The following is a 26,243-nucleotide window of genomic DNA, read 5'->3' as shown; positions in this document are numbered from 1 at the left end:
CAGAGGAGAAGTCTCATCTCAGGGAACTCAGGGGCCTGGTGAGGTCACAGATGCAGGGACAGCAGGATGAGGGAGGGGCCAGGGGTGCCAAAGCCCGCTCCACACAGTGGGCCCTGCTGCCCATCACATCAGGGTTTGTGGGGCAGCTTGAGGCAGGTGAGGTGTCACAGGTCTGCATTGCTACGGTGTTTACGCAGGGCCTCCGGCTGGGGCGAGGGTGTTAGCTGGGCCAGGGCCTCTGCTGGGGGCCACGGGCAGGGCACCATCAGCATGCGCCCTTGTCCTGCTCAGCACTGTGGGACAGTGAGGCCTGTGCTCCTGTAAGGGCAGCAGTTTCCCGCGGCCAGGTGTGGGCCCAGCCAGTGAAATTTTGGCGAGGATCTTGACTGCGATCCTACGCTTGAGCCCTTAGGGGGTGCTGCTAGTCCCAGTTCCACAGCCTGGGAGCAAGCCCTGGGGAGGCGGTTTAAACTATGCCTGTGCTGCCTGCTGCCCCCTGAAGGCGCTTGACAGGTTCCCCTCGGCATCCAGTTAGGGCTGGCGTGAGGACCATGCAGCAGAACAAGCATTTAATCAGACTTTCGAGTGCAACGGAACGCCGGGTGGGTACAGAGCACCTCACGTCATATCAGACCTTCCTTTGGAGCTGAGAAAAGCAGGAATAAGGACTGGATGTCACCTGCTCACTGCCATAGGCTGAGAACTCCTCACCCTCAAGATTCCAGGAGCAGCACCTGCCCTGAACATCCCAGGTGACAGGGGCCTCAGGAGGAAGCCAGCAGGAGGGGAGAAGGAGGCCTTCACTTCCTCAACTTGCAGGTCAGGAGCCTGGCCACCTCCCCAGACAGTGGCCTCTAGGTGTCAGAGCACAACGCAGCCACCGCTCGGGCCACGCTGAGGCTGTGGGGCCAGGCCATGGCCACTGCTGATGTCTGGTGTGGCCAGGAACATCTGACCCAAGTGGACTCGGGGTTGCTTTCGAGGCCCGTAGGGAGGATGAGGCTGAGGTTTAGGGGACACCTTGCCCTGGGTGCATACAGTCAGTTGTCTAGGCCATCAGGTCACAAGGACAGAGAAGGGGACCCCATGGTCTCTGAGGCTGGTTCTGCTGTGTGAATAGCAAAAGGGCGAACTTGCTTGCCAGCAAGCAGTCAGGGCATAGGTCACAGAGTAGCTGGCTGAGCATTGGCTCTGCCCGGCCACTTGCTGTCACCAGCTGCCCTGGGCGCTTGTGCACAACATGGTGTGGGATGCTTGGCTGCTTCCTCCCTCACCGGAAACCCTCTGCTGTGTCTCAGGCAGGTGACAGAACCCTCTGGTTTCACAACAGGCTTTTGACAACTATCTGTGATTCCCATGGAGCGGCAGGTCCCAACTTTGTTACTGTTTTAAAATGTGTATTAATAATGTTATTTTGGAATGACTAATCATGGCTCTGTGCATTTTCAGGATAGGAGGTGATGTTTCCATGTATGTTCATAATGTGGTATGATGGAATGAACACATCCATTCAGCAGTGAACACATCCACTGCCTGGCTGATCTGTCAGGGTTCATGATGAGACGCCTGAAGTTTACTAAATTGTTCACACACACACACACATTATTACTGAACACACGTACTCAATACTGTGCAGAAGGTTGCAAAAGCTATTCTTGCCTATTGGAAATTGGGTGGAAGAGGCAGGATGGGTGGCAGAGAGAGGGGAGGGAGGTCCGGTGATCTTTGTTGCTGTTATGCTGTCCTGGTGGCCTCATTTGGAGGTGAGAGGACCCCAAACCAAGAGTGCTGTGTGGGTTCCCTTTCCACAGTGCCCTCTGATGGCTGAGGTGAGGGCGGCTGGCTCCACTCATCCCTGGCTTGCTAAGCGGCAGCTCCCCTGACCCTGCCCTCGGAGAGGAAGTGGCAGCAGAGGGTGAGCAGAGGAGGAGAGGGCGGAGGGGCCACCCACACAATCAGAACTTAGGTGATTCATCTCTGCAGCCACCGCAGACACTGTGTTCCGGGATAAGACTGAGCATCTGCTGGGGGGGCCGTTCTGAGAGCTCTCAGCTGATCAGAAGGGCTGATGGGTGACACTCTGCTCTGCTCCTCAGCACGGAGCATGGAGGGACTGTGCGGCTCGGCAGTGAGGTCCTCCAGGCTGCCTTCCCTGCCAGGCTGCTGCATTCAGCTGGCAGAGGACAAGTGCGCACGCAGATGCCAATCGTGCCAGGCACTGCAGCAAAGCCAGGCGATGTCGACCTGGTCTGTCATAGTGGCCGGCTTTAGACTCCTGAGGTGTTGACAGTCCCACCCCATATTTATGCTCCCTTTAAAAGCAGCCATCTTCAAAGTGTGTGTGTGTGTGTGTGTGTGTGTGTGTGTGTGTGTCCCTACATGTAGCTTTGGACACAGCAACCACCCTCTGGTCCAGCCCGGACTGGAAGCCCCAGCCCCAGACTCACCATTTGCATCGTGAGAATATTCTACCCCAGATACAGTGCACCTTCGGAAAACCATCTTGTTCTCAGTTAAAGTGCCGGTTTTGTCGGAGAAGATGTACTGAATCTGCCCCAGGTCTTCGGTGATGTTCAGAGCACGGCACTGCAGCTGGGAGTCTGTTTCCTCGTCATACAAGTCCAAGTCCTGGTTAATGAAGTACACTTGGCACACTTTAACGATCTCAATGGAGACGTACAAGGAAATTGGGATCAAAACCTACGAGACACAAAGCGCAGCTAATGAGTAGCCGTGAAGACCCGAGAGCCTCAGAATTAGTCCAATCTACCGAACTGACAATTGACTACACCGAGGAAGCAGGAGCTGTACTGTACCTTTAAGAGCTTATACAGGTTGGTTTACAGTCACTATTGGAAAAGGGGAAGAGCAATGGCAAAGGGTTTAAACTAGCAGAGCCTATGGAGCGACTGCGGAGCGGATGCCCACACGTGTGTCTGGAAGTGTGGCCAGGGCTCAGACGGAAGCGAGCATTTCCGTGTTACTAAGTTGTGTAGGAGAGAGGCTAGGAAAGGAGAGAGAGAGACAAGAGAAAAAACACAGCAGTCAGAGTCCTTGTAAGCAAAGCCACCTCAAACCACAGCAGCATGCGACCCCCAGGGTCCCCTGGGTCCCAGAGATGCGGTGGCCCTTCTCCTGAGGACACCCTCCCCTATGATCAGGGATGGCTAAGAGAGGAAGAGCCAGCCTGGTGGTGAAGGACCGTTTCTGTGACCTCACAGGATGCTTTAAAGCCAAGGGAAGTCGGGTTGGAGAAAAACATTCACTATGACGTCTTCAGAATTGAAGACCAACTTCTGGAAAATTGATGTTTGTTTATTTTGTAAAGTCACAGTACTGAATTAATGTTTATGAGCCTAGAATATCATATTCAGACGAACTGGGTTCTCCTGGTATCTTAATTATGTTAATGAACACCAACTATTATCCTAACTCAAGGCTAGAACAAAATTTGCATTTATAAAAAGGACTAATTTGGAATGCTAAATAAGGCTGCTTCCTGCCGGAGAAGCACAGATGTCAAGGGACGCAGAACTCCTCTGCCAGGCGAAGCCCCGCACACGTGCTCTGGACACCGCTTCTTAGGAAGACTGGTGCGACCCTCACAGCCCCTCCTTGGTCTTTGGAGCTCGGGAACCATACGACTCCTTCACAGACCTTTCTAGGCACAGATTATAGGCTAGTGACCTCGAGTTACAAGGGACACAAGGGATGAGTCATATTAGCAGGAACAACGCTCAGGGGAATCACCAATGCTGACAGCCACCTCGGGATCCTGATATCGAGCCCCAGGACAGAGAAAGCACTGAGTGTGAAGGCAACTCAGCTCTGAATGCAGCAATTTGGATAAGCTGACAGCAAGTCACCCAACTTGGCTTCTTAGTTCTTACAACAGACCGTGACCACATCACATGCCCACAGTAGGGAAAACAGGGCACAGATGCGTGTGAGCTCTCTCTCAGTCTTCAGAGCTTTTCAGAAAGTCATAAAATTATTTTGAAACAAGAGATTTTTTAAAAAAACTTTTTAAAGTCACTGAAGCTAGGAATGTAGCTTCGTGCTGAAATGCCTGCCGACCAGGTGAGAGGCTGGGTTCGATCCCCAGCACTGCACACACACGAAGATAAGTAACAGGGAAAACAGAAAAATGCAGTGATAACCAACAGTAACCCTACACACACGAAGAGCCTCCAGAAAAGCAAAGGAGAATTTAATTGGATAATCCCCAGGGAAAAGCCCTATAGCTAAAGGAAGGCAGAAGGTCAGCGCGGCAGGCAGATATATCTGTGGTCCTCTCAGATGCAGAAATTCTTAGCAGAGGGTGATGAGTTTTACGTTCTCTTGAGAAAAGCCAAGCACTTTTCACATGGCAGTTAAAACTGTTACCTGCAGAACTATTATCATTGTCAAAAATGAGTACACTGCAGCTGTGACTGGGGACAAGGAGCTGCCATCAGCCTCGGGGACGTCAAATAGTGCTTTCTTTTCTTGGTAGCGCCGTACCCACAAGCCGTGTCCTGAAGGAACATTCAAAGAGAAACACCATTCATTGGACAGGGAAATAAGACAGCGCCAGTGTAGATTAAGACCACCTTGCGGGTGGTGACTGGCCACAGAGGACTTGGTTTATTAGCTTTCCTCGCCACACACGAAAGCAGAAGCACGGTGGACTCTTGGGACCCACGACCAGGCTCCCGGAAGGAGCCTGAGCTGGGGTTCTCTGCACACTAAGGGTTTTCTGCTGTTGGTGTGAACTGGCACACAGGTCACGAGGCAGGACTCACCACGGCAGAGTGTGAAGCCCACAGAGAACCCAGTGTGCATCTCACAGTGCCCAGTCTCACTACTGCTTGCTGAAGACAGGGTGAGCCCTGGTACCGCCCAGTGAGGCCCCTTCTCGGAGATCCAAAATTCACGTGTGATGGACCCGAGAAGCCAGTGGATTCTATGCACTTTATAGAATGAAAGAGGGCCCATCCTCCCTGAAAAGGGAGCTTTTTAAATGTCCACTGCACCTATGCCTCTTACCCCTCAGCTCTGAGACGGTGTCACACTGCCCACTGCAGGATGACGAGCTGAGCAGGGGCAAGGTGAAGGTCATGTGCTGGGGCCTTGCTGTACCTCCCCACATGCCTCATGGAACATTCCAGCTCTTTCTGAGGACCCAAATAAGTCTCTATTTGTGTGAAGTTTCCACTGGTTACATTTGTGCTTCTCCAGCCATTAAGCCTTGCTTCACCAGCTATGCCTTCCACTGGACTCTCGGGACTGATCCACCCTCTATCTATGTAGCTGTCATTCTGAAAACAGCATTACTCTGCCAAGGCCCCTGATGGAGGCATCTCCTGTCCCAGGGCCAACGGCCCTCGAGTCCGAGTCAGTGAAAGATGTGGGTTTGACTTTAGGGTACTGGGCAGGTCCCAATGAGTTAGGGGAGCCCACCAGGCTTGCCTGGAGGCTGCTCAGCAGTGTCCACTCATTGGTGATCCTCCCCGGAGACTTACCGACCGCTGAAAACAGAGACATACAAATGAGGAGAAGGACACACCAGAGCACGTCGCAGTTCATCTGCCTCTCAAGCTGACTGCGCTTGTAGCGGGGCCCGCTGTTGTTCAGCAGAGCCTTGGTTTCATGTCCTGCAGGGGAGGGCGGGAGGGCGAGCAGTGTCCAGTGATGTGGGTCCACAGAGAGAAATACTGTGCTGCCATTAAGCACAGTCGCGCAACACACTCAGTCAAAAGAGGTTATAAAATTAATCTTGCGTATGTAATAGCCATGGAGAAATGAATGGAGATGCTAAACACGCTAAAAAGATAAGAGGAAAACCTTTGGCTTAGATGTTATTACAATTCTTGACCTTGTTCTTTTTTCCCCTAATTTGCCCCAATGATGGGTACAAACTAATCTTGGGACCAGATGCAGGTCAGGAAGAAGAGCTCCACGCACAGAGCGAGCGCCTGGAGGTCCGAAGGGGCCCCGCCTACCTGCATAGATGACGATGCCCACCACTGCCTCTGTGTTCCTGATGGTGCAGCCGCGAAGCAGCAGGTTCTCCTTGTGCAGTCCGGCCTTCTCTCCGTTGCTGTGGATGCTGTCGGGAGGGGGCGCACATTGCTTGACTGCACCTGGCACCCCTGTCTCAACCCACACTGCCCTGGGGAGGAAGACGCTGGCACAGTGGAAGCCTGGGAGGCCTGGGGGCTGCACAAGGAAGGGGACTCAGGAGTCCCGGGGACATAGGTCTCCACCGGGGCCAGGAGGAGGCTGCTGCTCACTAGTCATGGAGCATCCGGAAGCAGCTCTAGAACAGGATGTTTGTTTATTTTGCACACAGGCTTGTTTTTACTCCAGGAACTGACCACAGCTTTTGAAGGACTGACTGTGGAACAGCAGAGCGAGCTGGGAAGCCCTGGTAGGTGGACTCTGGGATATTTGATGTTTTGGATAGGTAATATACTCCTAACTTGTATGTCACAAAAATACAAATATGCCTTTAGAAAAATGGAAAGGTATCAGTTTTGACTACATTTCTTTAAATCTTTTTTCTTATTAAAAGTCATAAAGTTAACCAGGCATGGTGGTTCATACCCCAAATCCCAACATTCTGGGAGACTGAGGCAAGAGGATCACAGTTCTGGGCAACTAGCAACTAACGAGACCCTATCTCAAAAATAAAACTAAACACAGGGCCAGGGACTGTAGCGCAATGCAAAGGCCCTGGGTTCAATCCCCAGTATGACACAAAACAAAACAAAACAAAACAAAACAAAACAAAACAAAACAAAAAGAAGTCATAAAATTACTAACATTAATACACTTGATTTGAAATGTGGCGAATCTAGGAGAAAAGGTTACAGATTCTGTTTGATGGCTGTGCGGACTCAGAAGCATATTTCAAGTCTAAGCCATGGCGCTCAAGCTCGTCCTCTTGGCCCACCGATGAGCTATGTTGCTGGGACAGACACAGCCCGAGGAGCCTGAGGCAGGTCACAAGAGGAGCAAAGGCAGAGGCTGACATCTCCTGGCAGCGCCACCAAGACGGGGGCTGTCCGTAAAGCTGCCTTCCCATCCCCTTGGCGGAGAGCCCTCTGCATGCCCCCCAAATGCCCACCACCCGAGGCCTCCCCTGTGGTTCTTGGCAGCTCACCAGAGGCTCCAGGAGCCCGTTCTCTCCTGCTAACCCCTGGTACAATGCCCACGGACCAGGGAACTGCATTTATTTTCTACTGAAGAAGAAGGGCTAAACAGTAAAGTCAAGGCTGCAATGCGTGCTGGGACAGTGTATTTCCTGTGGGTCTGTTGTGCACTGACACAGTGACAGCTGTCCTGCAGAGCCAATGCAAAGGGGCCCGTGCAGTGTGGTCCGTCGGTACGGCGACACCTTTGGCAATTCCAAGGCTGAGTAAGGCCTAAGTCTGAAGAGGGCACTAAGGCCGGAGACCCCTCTGTAAGCCTCACATCTAGAGCCCAGCTGCAGAAGATGCCGCGACATATGAGAGTCTGCTCCACGCTCTCCAAGCACCAAGGGCCTTGCTTCCCACCTGATGTCTAGGAACAGCTGGACACGTGCACTTTCTCAGGGACAATAGTAATGACCAAACATTCACAATCCGGTCATGCTTACTAGAAACAAGGGATGAGCCCAGTGGAAACAAACAAACAAAAAATGTCTTAGATTAAGCTTTCTTGGGCAAAGCATGCACTTTTCTTTTTTAGCAACTCCCGTCAGCCCTCCATATTCACAGGCGCTGAACACACACAACCCAACCAACCACAGAGAGAAAAATTTGTAAAAAAATTCATGTGCATTGGACATGTACGCATTTTTTCTTTTTGGTCAGGATTCCCAAAGTTAAACACTATGGTGTCTCAACTATTTACACAGCACTGGGTGCTCGGAGTCATCCAGGGATGGCTGAAGGTATGCAGGGAGGTGGGGGTGCAAAGGTTCTGTGCAAATCCTATGCTGTGTTATTCTTGGTATGGACAGGGGGGGCTCCTGGAACTGCACCCCCAGGGCACCGAGGGACAGCACTGCGGTGCTTTCAGACTAGGGGAGAACTCACCACCACAGGTGCCCCGCAGACCCCAAAGCAGGCTGCGGGTGCAGGGACAGGAACACAGCTCGTGTGCACTCAGCCTCCCTGTGTCGGGAGTGGAAGGCTCGGACAGCAGCACGGCCCCAGGGCCTGCACTCGGCAGCTGCAGAGCTGCCTGATTTCTGAAACAGAGGCTCTAGGGGCCTGGGGCCCAGCAGGCGTGTGTCCCCCTCCAGATAAGCCACACAAAGAAGCAGCGCTTGAAACTGCACTGCTGTGGCTACCTCTGCTGCGGGACTGAGACTTCTGCAGGATTCAGGCGTTGGAATCCCAGTCCCAGAGCCCCAGACTACAAGTGCATTTTGAATCAGCATCTTTAACAAAGAAATGGAGTCCAAATGAGGTTATTATGGTGGATGTGACAAAAATCTGGCACGTTAGCAGGGGAGATTAGGACAGAAACATGCAGAAGACCACAAAAGCCATCAGCAGAAGATGACTTCACAAGCCAAGCAGAGAGCCCTCGGGGGACGCTGACTTCCAACACTTTGGTCCCAGACTTCCAGGGGCAGGCTGTGGGAAACAGACTTGCTGAAGCCACCCGGTCTGTGGGGCTTTGCCACGGCAGCCTTGGCAACCGAGCATAGCTGTCAGCATCAATCCCAGACACTCAGAGGGAAGGGCTCATCTAGTCCAAGTCCCGGAGCCTCTTGACTCATCAACTGATCTCTTCTACAGGAAAACTGCTGGTGATAACTTCTGGTTTCCGCTGGAAAGGGGCCTCACTCAGTGTCTTGGGAAGCAGCAAGGTTTGAGTATTAACATCCCGCACACACGGCTTTCCTCTCTTGAGGATGTTACAGCTCCGGGGCTGTACTCACTGTCTGCATTTGTTAGCTTCCCAGCTTTCGGAGAAAGATAAACTCTGGGGCCCATTGGAGTGCTGACAGGCGCCCGTGGGGTAGATAACCACTGTTCAGGATAAAGGGTTCGAGACACCAGCATGCAGGTGTCTCCCCAAGGCCAAAGGCAGGAGCGCTCATGGCAGGTGCCAGACACAGTCCTTGAGCTGACTCCCTCCGCGGGTCCGCATGTGCCACACCCCGAGACTCAGTCCTCCTCTCTACTCTTGCTGGGCAGTGGCTCCTTGTCAGCCTGGTCCGCAGTCTCAGGGCTCCTGATCCCTCTTCACACCTTACATTTGCATCCACTCAACTGAGCCTCCTCCTCCCCCTCTCTGCAGCACTGCCCTAACTTAGGGTGTGCCAGGGCCCATCGCACGCTCTTGGTATATTCTGTACTGCCGGCCTGCTCTGGCATGGTCACCGAGGAACCCTCTGGGTTGTCAGTGTGAGCATTGCATTCTCCCGGAGCATCCTCTGTGGCTCTTCTTACTCTCACTTGGCAATGGAGCTCCTTCTCTGCCCTTCCCGTGCCTGCTTTCGGCCAGCTACGCCACAAGGCCATGTCCTGCCTGCCTCATGCAGACCTCTGCCTGGAGGAGCTGGGCCCTCCAGGTTAGGCCTGCACTCAGGGTTCACAGTCTGCACAAACATTTGCAGTGCTAGGTCTCCTGGTCCTCCAGCCTGGGTTCCTCCAGTTCCTGCTCCAGCATCTCCCTCTCTTCCAAGCCAATGCTGAGGGCTGCCTGTGTCCTGGCATTGGAATAGGTCTGTCATCCAACATGGAGCAAGGAATGCCCTTCTCCTCTTGAAACTGTGTCCTGTGACTAGGAGTTGGGTCTCTGTAGATCACCTTCTTGACGTGAGCCCCACTGGCCACTCTTCCCCTCCAACTGCTGGGCCTCGTCGTGGTGAAAGCTAAGAGGCGGGTGCTGGCACACCCCCTGAAGTCCCCTAGTGGATCCTTAGTGAACCACTCACATGAACCTGATGCTCTCTGTGACCCAAGGGTCCCCTTGCTGACAGAGGGAGGAGGACAGAATGATGGATAACTGAGAACTGCTGGCACTGATGGATTCTGGCCACATTTTTCCTTAAAATAATTAGTAGCACCAGTTTTTGTCTATTTAATTTAAGTATAGAAATTACCAACCTGTGTTTTGTATTGATGTTCAATTTTCTCTAGATGCAATTATGTCAGTGCCAATTTTAAAGAGTCACATGGACACGGTTATAATTCTCTGAGAGTGAGAGTATTTTAGTGACATCTCTCACAAGGCTCCATCTAAACACTGGGACTGTGGTGGGTATGGAACAGGGACAGCTCTGCTGTTGGTAACAATCCTGCTGCTGTCTCCCAAAGAGTGACAACAGTCCCTGGAGGGGTCATCTTCCAGGAAAGGAGGCCACCACAATAAGCAGGCGTAGACTCCTGGTTGCAGTCAAGCCAGCCTTATTATGGCCTGGGGACAAGCAAAAAGGAAAACTCAGAACCTAATCTAACAATTCTTACTTAGGGTTAGGAAAGAAAACAGGAGTGGATACACTTGCATAAGCCAAACAGACTTGAAGTCAAAAAACGGTCCTAGGAGAAGAAGATCATTATGTAGTGAAAAAGCGTGAGCTCACTGGGAAGCTGTAATACTCACACACATACAGCCAACATTCAGCACCTAAACATATACAGCAAACACTGGGAAACAGACAACTGGCTTTCCTATGTGAAAGGGAATTCAGCACCTGATGACAACTGGTCCGCCAGTTTCTTTGCTTTAGTCCTCTGGGGAGAAGGGCAGATGTTCTGCTGAGTTGTGATTTCCAAGATTCCCATCCACCTTGAAGACAGAGCACAGCCAAGCAGCTTCAGCCAGGCCTCTGTGCACACGGGCCTCTGTGCGAGCCGGGCCTGGGCCAGCACCGGAGAGAGCGAGCTGGAAATAACTTGAAAGGGGTGGACAGCGGTGCCCTTTCCAGTTCGTAACTGATGATGTCATTAGGGTTCAACCATGGGGACTGTCTTAAAGAGCACTGCCCTGAGACAAAGTGCTAGGCACTTAAGGTCAGGGAAGGAAAGATTCATTTAGCTCACAGTTCACACAAGTTTCGGTTCAGAGTTGGCTGGTTCTTGGGCAGAATGGCCTGGCAAAGGGGCACTGCAGAGCAGAAGACACAGCAGCAACAATATGCAGCAAGCAAAAAGCAAGGACCCTCTCTCTGTCCCTTGTATCTTCTCCTGCCTTTATGGTGGGTGGCACTCACATACAGGGTAAGGCACCTTTAATCCTACCCAGTACTATGTCACATCAATCAGTGGCCTGATCTAGGAATCACACACACTTAGTCTTCGCATCACACACTCTGGATAAAGACACCACCTATGACTACATGAGGCTTTGGGGGGCATCTAGATCCAAGCCATATCATTCATTCTGCACCTGGCCCCCCAGAGACTCATATACATCTCTTTGTGTAAACAGTACTTAGTCTATCCCTAAGAGTTGCCAAATCCTGACAGATTCATGAGCCTTAGAGATTTAAGGCAAACTCTGAGGTGTGAGCCCCTACAGGGAAAGTAGTTAAAAATTCCCAACGCACAGTGGCACAAGATAAACATTACCACTCCAAAAGGTACAAATGAGGGTGTAGAAAGGAACAGGACAAAAGCAAGTCCAAAATGCAGCAGGGAAAACATTAAGTCCTGTTGAGCATGCCCAGCAATCTGTGGCAAGATGTGACCACCAAGGGCTTGGGTGGCTCCACTCCTGAGGCATTCTGGTAGTGGTGGCTCCATGCCTTGTCTCTCGGGCCAGCTCTGCTCTTCCTTGTGTATTTCCTTAGCTAATCCACATTCCTGGCCTCTCCAAACTTCTGGGATCTCTAATGCATCTTTGGCTTCATACAGCTTCACATATTACTTCCTCAGTGGCACAAGGCCTGGCCCTTCCAGGCCTTCTGAAATCTGGGTGGAAACTTTCCTGACCCCATAGTTCTTGCATTCTACATGCACCTAAAGCAAGCACTATGTGGATGTCACCAAGGTCTGCTGCCAGCTGGAGCAGAAGCCAGGCTTGCTTCTCTCTTGGCTGTGGGGGTCGAGTGGCATATTGCGGAGCAATCTGAGCCCAATTCTGAGGAACAAATACTCTAGGCTGTCACCATTCTGGAACATGGCACTCCGGGGCTCTCTTTTCAAAGCAAAGTCTTTTACCTTTGTAACTCTGAGGTTGCAATGGCTGGAGCCTGCTGCTCTTTGTGATGCCCTCAGGTCACCTTTTCTGTTTTCTGGTTCCTTCTCAGCAATCAAGAGCTCCTCTGCTCTATTTTGCCATCCACAGATTTACTGGAGCTTCCTTTCTGATCAAACTCAAATGTTTTAAATCATTCCACTGGCTCTTTTCTCTTGATTCTCAACACAGATCTGGCTGCTCCTGACAGTAGACGTATCACTCCTTAACATTAGACTCTCTTGTCTTCTGCAAGCTTGATTAGTCTGCCACTCTTAATTTCAGTCTCTGGTAGTCTCTGGACACGAACAAAATGCAGTTAAATTTTCTGCCAAGCTATACAACACATTGTCTGGAGTCCAACAGCCAATGTAGTTCTTCCCAGCAGAAACCTACTCAGCCTGGTCTTTACTAACATGATTTTTTATCAGCATTCTGGTCTGAGCTCCAGCCAGAACCTTCCATCAAGTACAGTCCCAGGCATTCCAGGACTACTTTTTCAGCCAGCATCTCCAAGTCTTTCCAAATCCTTCCCACATGCCAGTTCCAAAGGCTCCTGAAACACATGGTCAGGTACAGTCGCAGCAACAACCCCATTTCCCCAAATTTTATCTTAGTTACTTTTCTCATTGCTGAGAAAAATATCCAACACCCAAAGTTAAGGGAGGAAAGGTTTATTAGCCTCAGAGTTTGTAGAGGTTTCAGTTCAGTGCTGACTAGCATGGCAGAGGGGCATCACGAAAGAGAAAGGGTTCATGGCAGGCAGAAGGCAGGAATCGCAAGCAGCAAGTCCAAGCAAACTTGGCAGCTTCTTTCTGCCCCTTTTATTTTCTATCTAGCCTACAGGGTTTAGGGTGGTACCAAGCCAAATAATGGACTGACTTAGTAATCACCCACCCTTATTCCTAGCACCCGAATCCTAGCATTGCATCATAAGGCAATCACACACTCCAGATCCAACCACCTCTGAAAAAGTCCTACCTTTGACTGCATATGGCTTTGGGGGACATCTAGACACAAGCCATAGTAGTTGGAATTGTCTTAAAGAACACTGAGTTTTGAAGAATACTTGAATACTGGAGTTCCTACGGGTTTCTAAAAAGTAGTTTGGGAGAGATTTTCTATTCCCTAATACCCACTCATCAAAAACACACTGTGCGGTTGTATTTTGTGTATTCAAAGCTGCCAACTAACACCACCAGCAAATCCGAGAACGCCCCCTGCAAAAGAAGCTCACTAGCATCTGCTGCCCCTTCCCATTCCACTCTGCATCCCCAGAGCCTGGCAGCCTCTGATCCCTGTGTCTCTTGTATCAGTGGACCACACACGAGAACCAAGTCCTGCATGCCATGACCTCAGCCCTGTGGTTCTTCCCTTGAATTCTTCACTGGATTCTCTGGTCTGCCTGTGGAGTTGACAGGGCATCCAGATACCCACAAAATTAAATGACTGGTGCTCAGAAGTTCAGGTCAGCTTTCATAGGGCCACCTGCCCCAGCAAGGGGGTAAAGGTAATTCAGACTTGGGTCTTCTTCCTACAAACCCAAATTCAGTTCTGTTTTCCAAAGGCAAATGTGGAAGGTTTTGAGTCTGGATTGGGTGCTCAAAACAAGACCAACACTCGGCAGCAGGCTTGGCAAAGAGTGCTGGCTCCTGGGCATGAATGAAGCTGCTGTCCCCTGGAGGCAGAAAGGAGGCCAGCCTGGGAGGTCACGAGTGCAGAGCCAGCACACCTGGGGACCGGCCCTGCAGCTGATGCAGTCCTGAGACTGCGACAGCCCAGGTCCTAGCCCAGACATAAGAACCAGTGCAGGTTGAGACCTCCTTGCTCTTCGCCTGATATACACTGACTGGCTCCCTCTCTGCCCAAGGAAGAGCTCCCCAGCGTGGCACTGGCTGGCTTTCCTCCCTGGGCGTGTGTCCTCATCTGCACTCCTGGAGCTGGGAGAAGGGCACTCGCACTCTGGTGGCACCCCAGAGCCCTGGAGAAACCTTCATGAGAATGTTACCACAGCGTACCTCCAGACCCCACCCAGGCTGGTCTAGCTGGGACAGAACCTATCTGCTCCCTGCTCGCCTGGTAGACATGGCACACCATGGGGCTGCACAGAGAGAGGCTGAGCTAGGTGTTTCTAAGCTGTTTCCAGCCCGGGCTCTGGAGGGACCAATGGGGTAGGACAGCTGGAGGCAAAGTTGGGAAGGGAGTGTGATTGCACAGTGGAGAGGAGCGGGGCATTTCTTTCTCAAGCAATGTGCCAGCGAGGATGCCCTGCTGGGAGTGCTCTGTGTGAGTACTGCTGGAAAAGCTAGACCAGCCTTGCTGGCTGCAGGCAGAATGGTGGCCACCGAGTGGGAGAGCTGAGGGCTGGGTGCTGGTGTGAGGGTCCCCCAAGCCGTCACCGCCTCTCAAAGTGCCAGCTTCACATGCGTGGAGGTCACCACAGCCTGACCTTTGGTCACCTGCACCCTCCCTAGTGAGTGTCCCTCTGTTTCTGACACCATCATCTCTGACCTCAGCTCTTCCTCTCCTTCAAGCCACCCTTCCCGAAAGCATGGCTGAGCCAAGGCTCCTTTATCTCCTGCACCCAGGACCTCTTTTGGTCTGCAGCTGCTTGGCTATCACCTTGCTCGGGCTCCTCACTTCCGACCTCCCTCTCGGAGTCAGCTCTGCCTCTTCCCCAGGCCTTGCCTCGGTAAGAGCATCCCTGTGCCCGAGGACAGATGCTTAGAGCTAGCCTGGGGGTGACTGTCTGCATGCCTTTCCTTTCTCCCTTGCCCTCTCCCTTGCTCCATGTGAGCTGGCTCTTCCCTGACTGTGAGCATGGCATCGTCTAGGCAGAGGGTCTTCAAAGCCCTCGATTCGGTGATTTGTGCCATCGGTTTGAAGGTTCATGCTTTCAAGTTTCCACTTGCCCTCAATTCCATAGTTTGGAAATAGTGTGCATCACCCCTGAGGTTCCTGCCTTGAAAATGTGGTTCCTGGTGCATCGGTGTTAAAGGCATCACCGTGGCACCCCTGGCCCAGTTTTGGCTTTTGTCCGGCAATGTGTTCTCCCACTGTCACCGTGATGCCGCCTACCGCGAGCTGCACAGCCAGGGGTCCTTCACCAGAGTCTGTACTGTGCCACTTGTTTAGTCTCCAAAACCAAGAGCTAAAAACTGCCTTATTAAGTACCTTTCCGCATCAATTTCATTACAGTGACAGACAGCAGAGCAACACGAGGCCTGGTTCACATTCCCTCGCTGTTAGCTCAGCTGTTTGCTTTATGTACCTGCCATTTCTTCAAACTCAGGAAACCTCAGTACCCTCTTCTCTCTTGAGTTCTTCCTTATACACACAATAAAGACCCAGATGTCTCCTGAGCCTTCTCTCCTCTTGCTCTAGGTGACCGTATTTCTGTGACAGTATTCATTCAGTAAGTACCTATTGTCCTGTGTACTAAATTAACCAAACTCCCAATAATGACACAAGGGGTATCCTAAGATGACCCAATTAAACACCCTTTTATAAGTGTCTCAGCCAGGTTATCCGACCAGACACGGTGGGCTCCAGAGCCTGCCACACCCAGTGCTAAGAGACCGGCTAAGACTGGCTCCCAGAAGTCCCTCGAAGGCAGGACTGAAAGCTGCTGCCACGGGATTCAGTCCTCTCCAGAGTCGACCCAACCACATGGGTGACAAGCATGTGGACACTCATCTGAGCTCATGGACACCGTGTGCTTCCAGAGCCCATGGTCCTGGGAAGGAAGACCAGGAGTAGTCCACAGACAGGAATGTCTATGTCTCCCATCTTTTTCGGCACTGTAAGATCACTCCACGAGCACCCACAGACATTCACCCCAGAGGTTATGTCACTATTGCAACATTACTTCAGGGCAAGGCATCTTCGAAACTCAGCACCTGGCCTGGTCTGGGACTGCACAGAGGTGCTGGGGATGGATCATGCGCATGAACTCCTCAGGTAGCTGGCCAATGGGACCTGGAGGAGGTGGCTCAGAGTGGACAGGAAGAAAATCCATGCAGACAGGTTATGTATGGGTTGGGCAGGGCTCTCCTCCCAAATCTTGTAGAATGCAGTTTGGAATTCCAATTCCTTCCACTGGGTCCTTTTAGGAAGGCGCTAACGTCTTCCAGGTTCTGGTCCTCGGGACCTTCTTGTGGCTGCTGATGCTCGTCACCTTCGCCATGCAGTCTTCTTTCTGTGGGACACGCCTAGAATCCCTGGTGCTTCCTGGGTGCTGGGCACAGGCAGCAGCGCCGGATGCATCAGTAAATCACCCGTGAGCTCTTGCCTGGGACCAGGACTGCCCTGGAGAGAAAGCCCCGAAACCTCCAGACCACCATGGGCACTGAGCCGTGGAGCTGGCTGATGCGGCACATCAGGGTGGCTCAAGCCTATGTTCCTTGGATCCCACATCCCTAGGAAACCATTTTGCACCGGACCCCACCCCCGCCCCCAGCTCAACAAGCCTATCCGGATGCATGTATTTCTCTAACATGTATCTGCCCGCACCAACTGACGCATTGACAAGCATTACCATATGATTAGGGAAATTTCTAAGCAGGCAAAAAGCAGAAAGAACATAACAGTGACCGCCCCAGACCTCACTGACCAGTTTTAATCAGAACCATGGCATCGGCAGATGGCCAGGCCGGGTCTATCTGTCCACTTCTGTGGTCTTTCAGTTTTGGAGCAGGGGAGGGGACCGGACTGTTAAGCATAACACACACTCAGAGGACTTATTTTCTTGGCTGGGGGGAGGGTGCTGTCTCTTTTCTTCTAAGTAGAATGAAATAAACAAGAAAATGAGGATTTTCATCTGTTCCATCCCTGAACTCCATCCAGAGCACTCAGCGAACCCTGGCTCATGAATAAGTGACGGAAAGGGGGAGTGGATTTTATCTTGGTCCCTCTGCCTGGCTCCAGCTCTGCTACCCGCTGAGGCCCTGTGTGAACAGCCACACATCTCCTGCCACAGCCTCGCCCTCTCCGGCTGCTGGAAGAGAAGTACGGTGGCTCCTCATTGCAACGACACTGCCAGGGGTCTGCGGTGCCAGGCTCTAACCAGCCAGCACCCGAGCAGCCATGGGAGCTCAGAGGCAGGCGACTCGGGAGGCATCACTGTGTGGCAAAGAAACTCAATACATATTCATGACTCTGTGTGTGCGTGTGTGGCTCATCAAACACCATGACAAGCAGGGAAGTCACAGGGTACTCACATGCAGCCACGAAACCGACTCAGGTCATTGTTCGGCTTCTCACACTCAATTATGCTGGTGAATGTCAAAGGGTTGAATTCGGAGACCTAAAATAGTAACACGCGTACATTAGAAAAGTCCGCACTCCAGCCATTCTATTTTAAAAGGCATGTGCTTCTCCTGTCCCGCCTATCTGCAGAATGTGAATACTCATGGAACCTAACCCACTCTAATCTTTACAATGGATAACAGTTATTAAATGAGCCAGAGTTAGCAGCGAGCGAAATGATTATGGCCTGAATGCAAAATAACAGGAGACAGCAGCAAAGGAAGCAACAGCGATAGAAAGGGGTGGAGGGCTTTGGCTATTCATTTTTGGAGTCAGATCGGCTCCTTCTGGTTCTGTACATAGATCTAGAGAAGCAGATTCCATGTGAAAAGCACATTGAAAATTCATCATAGTTCTCTGCTGATAAACATTTAAATAAAAAGTCACTGGTGAGCCAACAACTGCTTATTATCTTGCCCTGCTAATGGAATGCTGGCTCCTTACAGAAAGCATCTTTAATGTGGAGCTTTGCCACTGATGGATACCACAGTGTCTGCTCGGATGAGGAGACCAGAAGTGGAGAAGAGGGTCAGGGGAGAGGAGGAGGGGGAGGGGGAAGAAGGGGGAGGGGTGGAGGGAGGGGAAGGGGAGGAGGGAGGAGGAGGGGAAGCCGAGGAGACACTAGGAATCCGTCTGTAGTCTAAACAGCTGGGGTACAGTTAGTAGGGCTCTTTTTACTAGCCTCTGCTCAGACTGTCACCATGTTTTCCCCGCCAAGGGTCACAAAACCATCACGGCACATCATCAAGTGGCTGAAGCACCCCAGCAAGGGCACATGCACCTTTGACACCACAGGAGATGACCTCCTCCAAACAGTGCCGTTCCCAGTGCGGAGGACAGCCATAAGATGACACTCAAGACCCTCACCTCACTGGCCTTCCAGTACATCACGTGCATTACTAGAAGGACTCGCTGGACAATAGCAGCTTGGTGCAGGACATGAAACTGAAACGCTGCTCTGTGGTGCTGGAGACCGAATTCAAGGCCTTGGCTTCACATATGCCAGGCAAGCACGCTGCCAGTGGGCTCCACCCATGGCCCATGAAATGCGACTTTAAAACGCCCTCCTTCAGGCTCCTCAGCCATCAGCCTTCCCCTCAGGCTGAAATGGCCTTGCCCTCTATGTGCAGAATGAGGATCTGCTTCGCAATCCTGTGTTTGTTTAAGGCTGCCCGGATCATCTGGAAGCCAGGGGACTCTTTCTCCAGGGAAGACATTTGCAGATACAAAGTACTTGATGATCACCAACAGAGTGAGCTCCAGAGAATACCAGGAGTGTTCCTGGCAGAAGGGAGGGAGGACTTAAATATGCTGCCTGTTTGGTATCCCCTCTAAGAACAATGTAGGCGGTGCAGCATCAGTAGCATGCTTTGCTCTGGGGCTGGCGGCTACACTTCGAGCGCCATGGAGGCTGTGTGCCCCGGGCAGTGCGCACACCCAAGGCACAGCACGCCTGGCTTCACCTGCTTTTTCTGGAACTGGGAGGATCTGAAGGCCTTTACTACTGGCGGGATCACCAGGGACTGTGGGGGGCTGGACTGTGCTCCCACACTCCCAGAATCCACACACTGAATGAAGCTCCGACCTCTGGGAACTCATGACGTGTCCATATTTAGAGACAGGGCCTTCACAGAAGCTGCTAAGCCACAGCGACGTCATGACTGTGGCCCTGATCCAGGAGGCCTGGACTCCGAGACAGCAGAGAGCAGTGCACAGACACACACGGAGGGGCTGCTGTGGACACGGGAGGAGCTGGCCATCCTCAGGCCCGGGAGGGAGGTGCAGAAGGAAGCAACCCAGCGGGCACTGGAGCGGTGAGAGACCACTTCTGATGTCTGAGTCCCGGGTCTGCGCAGCCCTGGCAAACCAACATGGACACTGTTGCTGGTTTCCTATTTTAACACGGCTTTCCAATCGGAGCGCCATTTCAGGTGGAGAAACTTCTAGCACGTCACTGGTTTCTCACAACAGGTGATGCAGGAACACCTCCCATTTAGGGAACACCCGAATCCATCCCTGTCCCCCATCCCTGTCCCCACTCCAAAGGAGTCCCAGGACACCCCACTTCACGACACCCCTCCCTCTCCCAGCGCCTGGATTCCACACCACCCCGACATGCTGGGCACACTAACTTCATTGTTAGAAAAGTACATATACACACAGCTGGACGGTGACCTCAGACTCAAGGTTACTGAAGCATACACTAGAAAGGGTGTGGCAAATGTATGGCCACAGCAAAAGAATGCAGAGAGCAGATGCAAATTAAACACCGAAAACTGACTGTGATAAATGAATTGATCAAGCAGAACACAGATCAATGTCTGGGATCTTTCAGTGCAATACACAGAGTGCACGCTTGTTAATCCTGTTGATACTCCTGCTGCTGCTGCTGCTGGGGTCCGAATCCAGGGCGTCACACATGTTGCTAAACTACACCCCCGGCCCACAGAGGTCACTCTTGGGGAACCACTCAGCTACACTGGGCCACCAGCAGCAGCACAGGTAGGAGTCTTCAGCTACCTGCTAAGTGCCAGGCGCTGTGCAGCGTGCAGTGCACCATTTCACAGTGAGGCAATGAAGTGCCTTATTTGCAATTTGGGATCATCAAGGACAATGACCAAGGGCACAGGGGCCTTGCAGTGATTGATGCAAGCTTCCTTGGCCTCTCGGACCTCTAGTTCAGTCCTGGATGTTTGCTGAGATGATATTGCCTTAACAAAGAAAGACCATGACACATTCAGTGAGCCAGGATGTGTGCAGGAGAGTCCAGACAGACTTTCCAAGGGCACTGGATGCCTTTGAGGAAGTGCATTTCAGTTTTACGCACCCTGGCTTGATTGTCAGTGTCTTGGCCTCATAGTCAGCAAACCCTGCAGGTGTGGGACTAATAAAGCTCCACCCAAAAGTGGAACAAAAAATCAAGAGGCTGAGGATTTCATCCTAGTTTCCCCTGGCTACTAAATATTCTTCAGCAAAAGAAGAGAGGACCTCTGGACACGGGTCCATGGGTGATCCACAGCTCGCCAAAGCTCCCCGGTGAGCTAGAGAGGCACAGTAGCAGTGCGGGATTTGGCAAGGGGCCCAGCCTTGCCCTTGACTGTGACTCTGCTGGAATCAACAGCAGCCCACCGAACTTTCTCAGCAACATGGGTGGGGCTACAGCTGGCAGCATCCTAAGCCAGCCTCCTCCTGAGGTCCAGCTTGCTCCCAGGCTAACAGGTGTCTGTGTGATTGCTGCAACCTCCCATTAGACCACATGAGACACACATCTCTAGGTCCACGGTACTCACATTGTTAGCTGAATGAATGTTAGATTCATGGGGAAGATTCTGTTACTCATCTTGAGTAACACAGTGAGACTATCCATGGGCTCAGAATCCACAAACTGAACCAATTGCAGATTCAGTCAACCATGTAAAGGTAATAGCTGTAATCTTTACTGAAGAGATACAGGCTTTTTCCTGTCATCACTCTCTAAATGATCCAGTATAAACGAAATACAATGCCACCAGTGTGGTCACTGAAGGGCCTTCAGACAACCTGGGTGATGGCTGCTGCCGTATCGCAGTAAACCCATGCTCACCCCGCCTCGCTGCCCTCCTGGGCTGCCACCGCTCCAGCATCCACTCCTCGCCTTGTGCAGACCCTCCTCCAACCTCTGCCCCTGGCACCTGGCTAGGCTTCTGTGTGTCAGGGCATCACCTTTCCTAGAGAAGCCACCCCAACAGCACCCTGGGCCGGGCAGACAGGGTGCTGCTCCACATTCCCGTGTCCCTGTGCAGATGTCTGGGTTTGAACTGCGCCATGCGTGGCCAGCGCTGACCCTCTCCCTCCTTTACTGGCACAGGTCAGTGGAGGACAGGTCCTTTGTTCTTCTAGCACAGAGCCCTTCACATGCCCATGGGTCAAGGGACGATCAATGCCTATCGCAGGAGGATTTCAGGTACCACAGGGGTCAAACGGTCCCAGAACTCCCTGCGGGCTCATGGGGTGGCCCTGGGCTGGTGCGTCACGGGCAGTCAGGGGCCCTCACTCCTACAGGGCTGGGAGGTCTTCTCTGACGTTCTAGGACGCACAGTCCTCCCTTCACAAGTGCAAGCTCACCTCCCCCGTGTAATATAAAATGATCTCGTATAGCTGTGAACTAAGCTACTTACCAACCTGAACGGTTTAGGCAAGGCATTTTAACACACACGAATGCAAAATTATCCCAACTCTTTGTTTTGCACTTTAAATTCAATCTGTATTTACCCCAAACTGTGGAAATTCAAAGGAGCAGACAGCCTACCACTGAATGAGTGCATGGGTAAATGAATGGATTTACAGAACTTACTCACTACCAAGAACGATTGTTAAACCAAAGTCTTCCGTCTGCTAAACAGGAAAAAGCCCAGCATCTTGTCCACTGCAGTCTTCCCTGCCACGCAGTTGGGGCTCAACCCTGGTTACGAGCTAAGTGTCCTGCTAAGCCACACCAGGTGCCCTGGTGCTGGGAGAGAGGACGTCAGAGCCACACGCAGTCCTCACCACTTCCTGTCACTTTTGGAGATTCAGGTTCTGCACTCCGGTGTATGCCCCAATCAATGCTGAATAGAAATGATCACAAAATCCACTTGGTCACGTTTATGTGATCCCATTATGGGAAGGTGTCCTAAATACAAACACATACAAGTAGACGAGCACAACAGTCCACGACCGCGCTGGGCTGCATACGCGTGAAGCGGCTCTCGACACTTCTGTGTGCGTCACACCCCTCCTGCCATCATCCCCGTCTCCTGGGCAACCCCGCTTGCAAGGATGACAGGGGCTGATGATGACACCAAGACCTTTGTGGTCTTTTCTCAGGAGCGACATCGCACAAGTCTGCACCACAGCTGGCCTCTGGGAGGCTCCACTCAGAGCGCCAGGGCTGCCGGGGCTGCAGCCTCCCCTTCCTAGCTGTGAGTTTTCCTGTTATAAGCACAAGCATAGCGAGCAAGTGGTCTTTCCTTTGTTTGTGAGCACAAAGCCGCTCTGGCGGACTTCAGCCTTGAAACCTGGCCGCCTCCTCCCCTTTCCATTCTTTATTCCCTGCCTCTGCACGCTTCCCGGCCCAAAAGCCCCAGTTTTGCATTTAGATGGCAAAATTCAAAGGCTCAGGGAACTGGGTTCGAGCCTGAACTTTTCAAAATCAAAAATCTCTCTTTCTCTCCCAGCCACAGCCCTGCACGCCACCTCAGTGGGCCCCGGCTGTCAGTGGCACTGTGTTCTCTTTTTATCAAATGTGTAGGAGCATCACCAGGCCGGAGGTGCACTCAGACTGCAGGTATCCAGAGCTGTTCCTCGGAGCAGCACTCCGGGCTGCTCTTTCCAGTGGCCCTCTTCAGAGCGCCTGCCACTGCTGCACGGGCTGCTGCACGGAGCTCAACCAGGCCGCGTGCACAGCTGCCCATCTGCTGCACAGCCACCAGCGCCTCCTGCCCCGAGGCTGCAGATAGCAGCGCACCGTCAGCGATGACACTGCTGCAGGAGTCCCCACAGCACAAGCACGGGACATTCGTCCTGTCTGTCTTCAGCCGACAGCAGCAGCCCACCCCATCCTGGGCCTTGGCGAGCAGCAGAAGTCTGGACCTGACATTGTGACGGTGCTTTCGTGCTGAAGACACTAGGCTTTCCTTCTAAGATCTATGAAAAGCAGTGTTTCTTTACAGCAGAAATAATCCAAAAGGAAAGATATCCCAATTTAAATATCATCAGGAAGATTTAAATTCCTGGGAGTAAATTTAACCAGTAAATAAAATAATACTGAAAACTATGAGTGATGCTGAAAAACAACCCTCAAAGACCTATTTGAATGAAGATACCCTTGCTCCAGGACAGAAAGAAAACACGTCCAACATGCTACGCTATTCAAAGCAACCTGCAGGCACCATGCAGTCTGTTAGAAGCCCACCAGCAGTTTTTGCCGAAATGGAAAGGTCAAATCTCAACCTGTAGCGCTGTAAGGGACCCCAAATGGCCAAGCAATCCTTAAAAGAAGAATGAAGTCAATTTTAAATTTTACTGCAAAGAGCAGCAATAATGAAAAAGTTGGTAGTGACGTAAGCATAGACATACAGACAAGTGGGACAGAACAGAGAACCCAGAATGACAAACCCTTGAATGTGTAGGAAAATGATTTTCAAAATGGTACCAAGGCCACTAAAGGGGGGAAAGTGGTCTCTCTGACAAATGATGCCAGGGCAACTGAATTTCTACCAAAGTAAAAAAACCAAAGTCTCCCAACTCCTGGATCTACCTATACATGAGAGCTAATAGCAGACACTTACGGATTCCAGCATTCCAGAGGCCGAGGCAGGGCGATTCCAAATTTAGGCTCAGCCTGGACAACTTAGTCCCAGATCAAAATTAAGAAACAATACAAGGGCTGGGGATGGATCTCAATGCAAGGACACTGGGTTCAGTCTGCAGAACCACAAGCACGCATGCGCACATTGACGCAGCAAGCAACCTACCACAACAAACCTGTCAGCAGGAACCTAAGACTTAGCAACGGATCCTTCGACAGGACAGGGAAAGTACAGACAGCGAGAGTGAATCTACGACAGGACGCTGACGCTAACATGAAAGACAGCCTGCAGAAGGTGAGTGAGCCTGCCACACAGCGACTGAGCTTATGTCCTGAACGTATAACAACTGTTGTAACTGAAAAACAAAAGACAAACAACCAAATGAAACCACAGGCAAGAAATAGGAGCACTTATTCAGAGAAGGTGCAAAAGGCCAAAAAGCACACAGAAATGTTTACTATCACTGGTCACTAGGAAAAGGAACACAGTGAGACACCACCTCACACCTACAGAATGGCCAGGATTTAAGAGAGAGAGAGAGAGAGAGAGAGAGAGAGAGAGAGAGAGAGAGAGAGAGACTCGAAGCCTTGTACAGTGCTGGTGGGACTTTAAACTGACAGTTTATAAACACCTACATACGGAACTAACATAAGACCCAGTGATTCCTTTAATAAACCCAAGAGAGATGAAACAGGGATGCAAACATACATTTGTACAGCAGTATCCCCGGGGGCATCATTTGCAAGAGCCAGAAGGTGAACACAGTCCAGGTCTCCACCAGCAGATAAACACCATGTGGTATATCCATGTCACAGAATATTATCCAGCCCTCAAAAGGGATGAAGTGCTGATTGAGCTGCAGGGTGGGTGCAACCTGAAAGCCTTACGCGAGGTGAAATGACGAAGGCAAAAAGGGAAATAACTGCGTTTCGCCCTTGACATGAGATATCTAGAACAGACAAATGCAGAGGCAGGAGAAACAAGAACCTTGCGGGGGCCTGGGGGATAGGAGAGTCGTTACCGGTTAGTGTTTAGGGAGCCTCCGGGCGGAGGCCCCCAGAAGCTTTTGGGGAAAAGGCGCTGATAGCTGCGCAGACCACCAAACGGAATCCCATGCCCCTAAGCACACGCGGAAGCCACAGAGCAGCGTCGTGTGTGCTCGAGTGCTGCACACGGTTGAAGCTGCAGGGCTGCCCCTGCCCCTGCACAAGCACAGGCTGAGGCTGCGGACACCGAGCCGGGAGGATCCAATCCGCACTGCCCCGCTGGAAAACACCGGCCTCCAGCTCGGAGGCTGTGATCTGTGCAAGTGCAGCGGAATCTACGCCCCGCCCAAGTCTCCTGGTGAATTTTCTCCGCACCTTGATATTCAGAATCGCAAACTGTAAAGGCTCAAGTGTCTATCAACGGTTGGATCAAAAATATGGTTTAAGATGCATCTATAGGACCACATACTACCAGCAGTAGAAGGAAACAACTTAAACACACAATTTAGATGGATCTTAAAATAGTTGTGTGAAGAGGAAAAGACCCAAACCAAAAATTTACATAAGATAGGATTCCATTCAAATAAATCTCCATACAACCCAAAAATACTGTCTAGTTTCTGAGAGAACAATGTTTTTTGGAGACTCAGAGAGGGGTGAGAGAAAAGAGGACAGACTTCTGGGGGCGGAGAAGGGGGCTGATGGGGCTGGCTCTGGCAGCGCTCCGGAAGGACACACCGCAAACCCTGCGGCCCACTGTGCCTCAGTTGCACCGCAGTGAAGCTGCTTTAACCATGAAGGGCAGTGGGAGTTTGCAACTGATAATTAACTGTATTTTTTCCTCTAGCGGCACACTAATTTCCCATAACTTTGGGGGGTTTGAGCAATTTTTAATAGAACAACCACCCAAATCGCTTACTGAGTTGCCTCTGCTGTGGAAATTACACTGTTATCTGACTGATCAGAGGCTATTTTTATCTTAGGGAGAGAGAAAGTTATTTTTGTAAGAAAATAATTGCTCCACTGCCTGCAACTCAGTTCATCCTGGAGCAGAGTTAACCTGCCAGGAGTCGGGGCTTTATGTCTTCACACAGCCTGAATGGTTCGCCTGTGGGATTCCTGAAAGAAATTGTTTTGAGTGGGCTTGGATGTTTCCTTTAACCCTAGAGCATTCATGTAGCATCTGCTTACTTGTTGGGTCTGGAGTGTTAGTGAGTGGTGAGTCAGACTCACTCCAGATGGCAGCGAAGGCCACAGCCCTGGCCGCAGCACGGGACTCTCCCTGAGCCAGAGCCGCCTCCTCCCCGGGACTCGGCCTCTCCAGCAGGGAGCTCCTTGACTGAAGTCCCCATCCCTGGAGACTCGCCTGCCAGGCTCTCGCCCACAACCACCGTCCCATCCTCTGCCCCGGAACATGTGTCCTGGGACCTGCAGCCGACTACCGTCACGGGGCACC

General features: G+C 51.7%; 1 protein-coding gene across 6 annotated transcripts in view; it reads right to left on the bottom strand.

The window, feature by feature from the left end:
- Nucleotides 1-26,243, bottom strand: part of Atp10a (ATPase phospholipid transporting 10A (putative)) — a 124,796-nt gene that overhangs the window by 23,702 nt on the left and 74,851 nt on the right. For all 6 annotated transcript variants that reach the window (XR_010047895.1, XR_010047894.1, XM_063249834.1 and 3 more), the window contains exons 4-8: nucleotides 17,385-17,470; nucleotides 5,985-6,091; nucleotides 5,505-5,636; nucleotides 4,387-4,517; nucleotides 2,448-2,700 (exon numbers count right to left, since the gene is read on the bottom strand). Coding sequence is in view for 4 of the 6 variants with exons in the window: in XM_063249834.1 (XP_063105904.1) it covers nucleotides 2,448-2,700; nucleotides 4,387-4,517; nucleotides 5,505-5,636; nucleotides 5,985-6,091; nucleotides 17,385-17,470 (709 nt within the window). In the remaining 2 variants the exon portion in view is untranslated. The remainder of the gene's footprint in view (nucleotides 1-2,447; nucleotides 2,701-4,386; nucleotides 4,518-5,504; nucleotides 5,637-5,984; nucleotides 6,092-17,384; nucleotides 17,471-26,243) is intronic.

Source organism: Cavia porcellus, unplaced genomic scaffold, assembly GCF_034190915.1.
Source record: "Cavia porcellus strain 051 isolate PalLab524CR breed Dunkin Hartley unplaced genomic scaffold, mCavPor4.1 scaffold_6, whole genome shotgun sequence".
Taxonomy (NCBI): Eukaryota; Metazoa; Chordata; class Mammalia; order Rodentia; family Caviidae; genus Cavia; species Cavia porcellus.
This window is presented reverse-complemented; position numbering and strand designations above follow the sequence as displayed.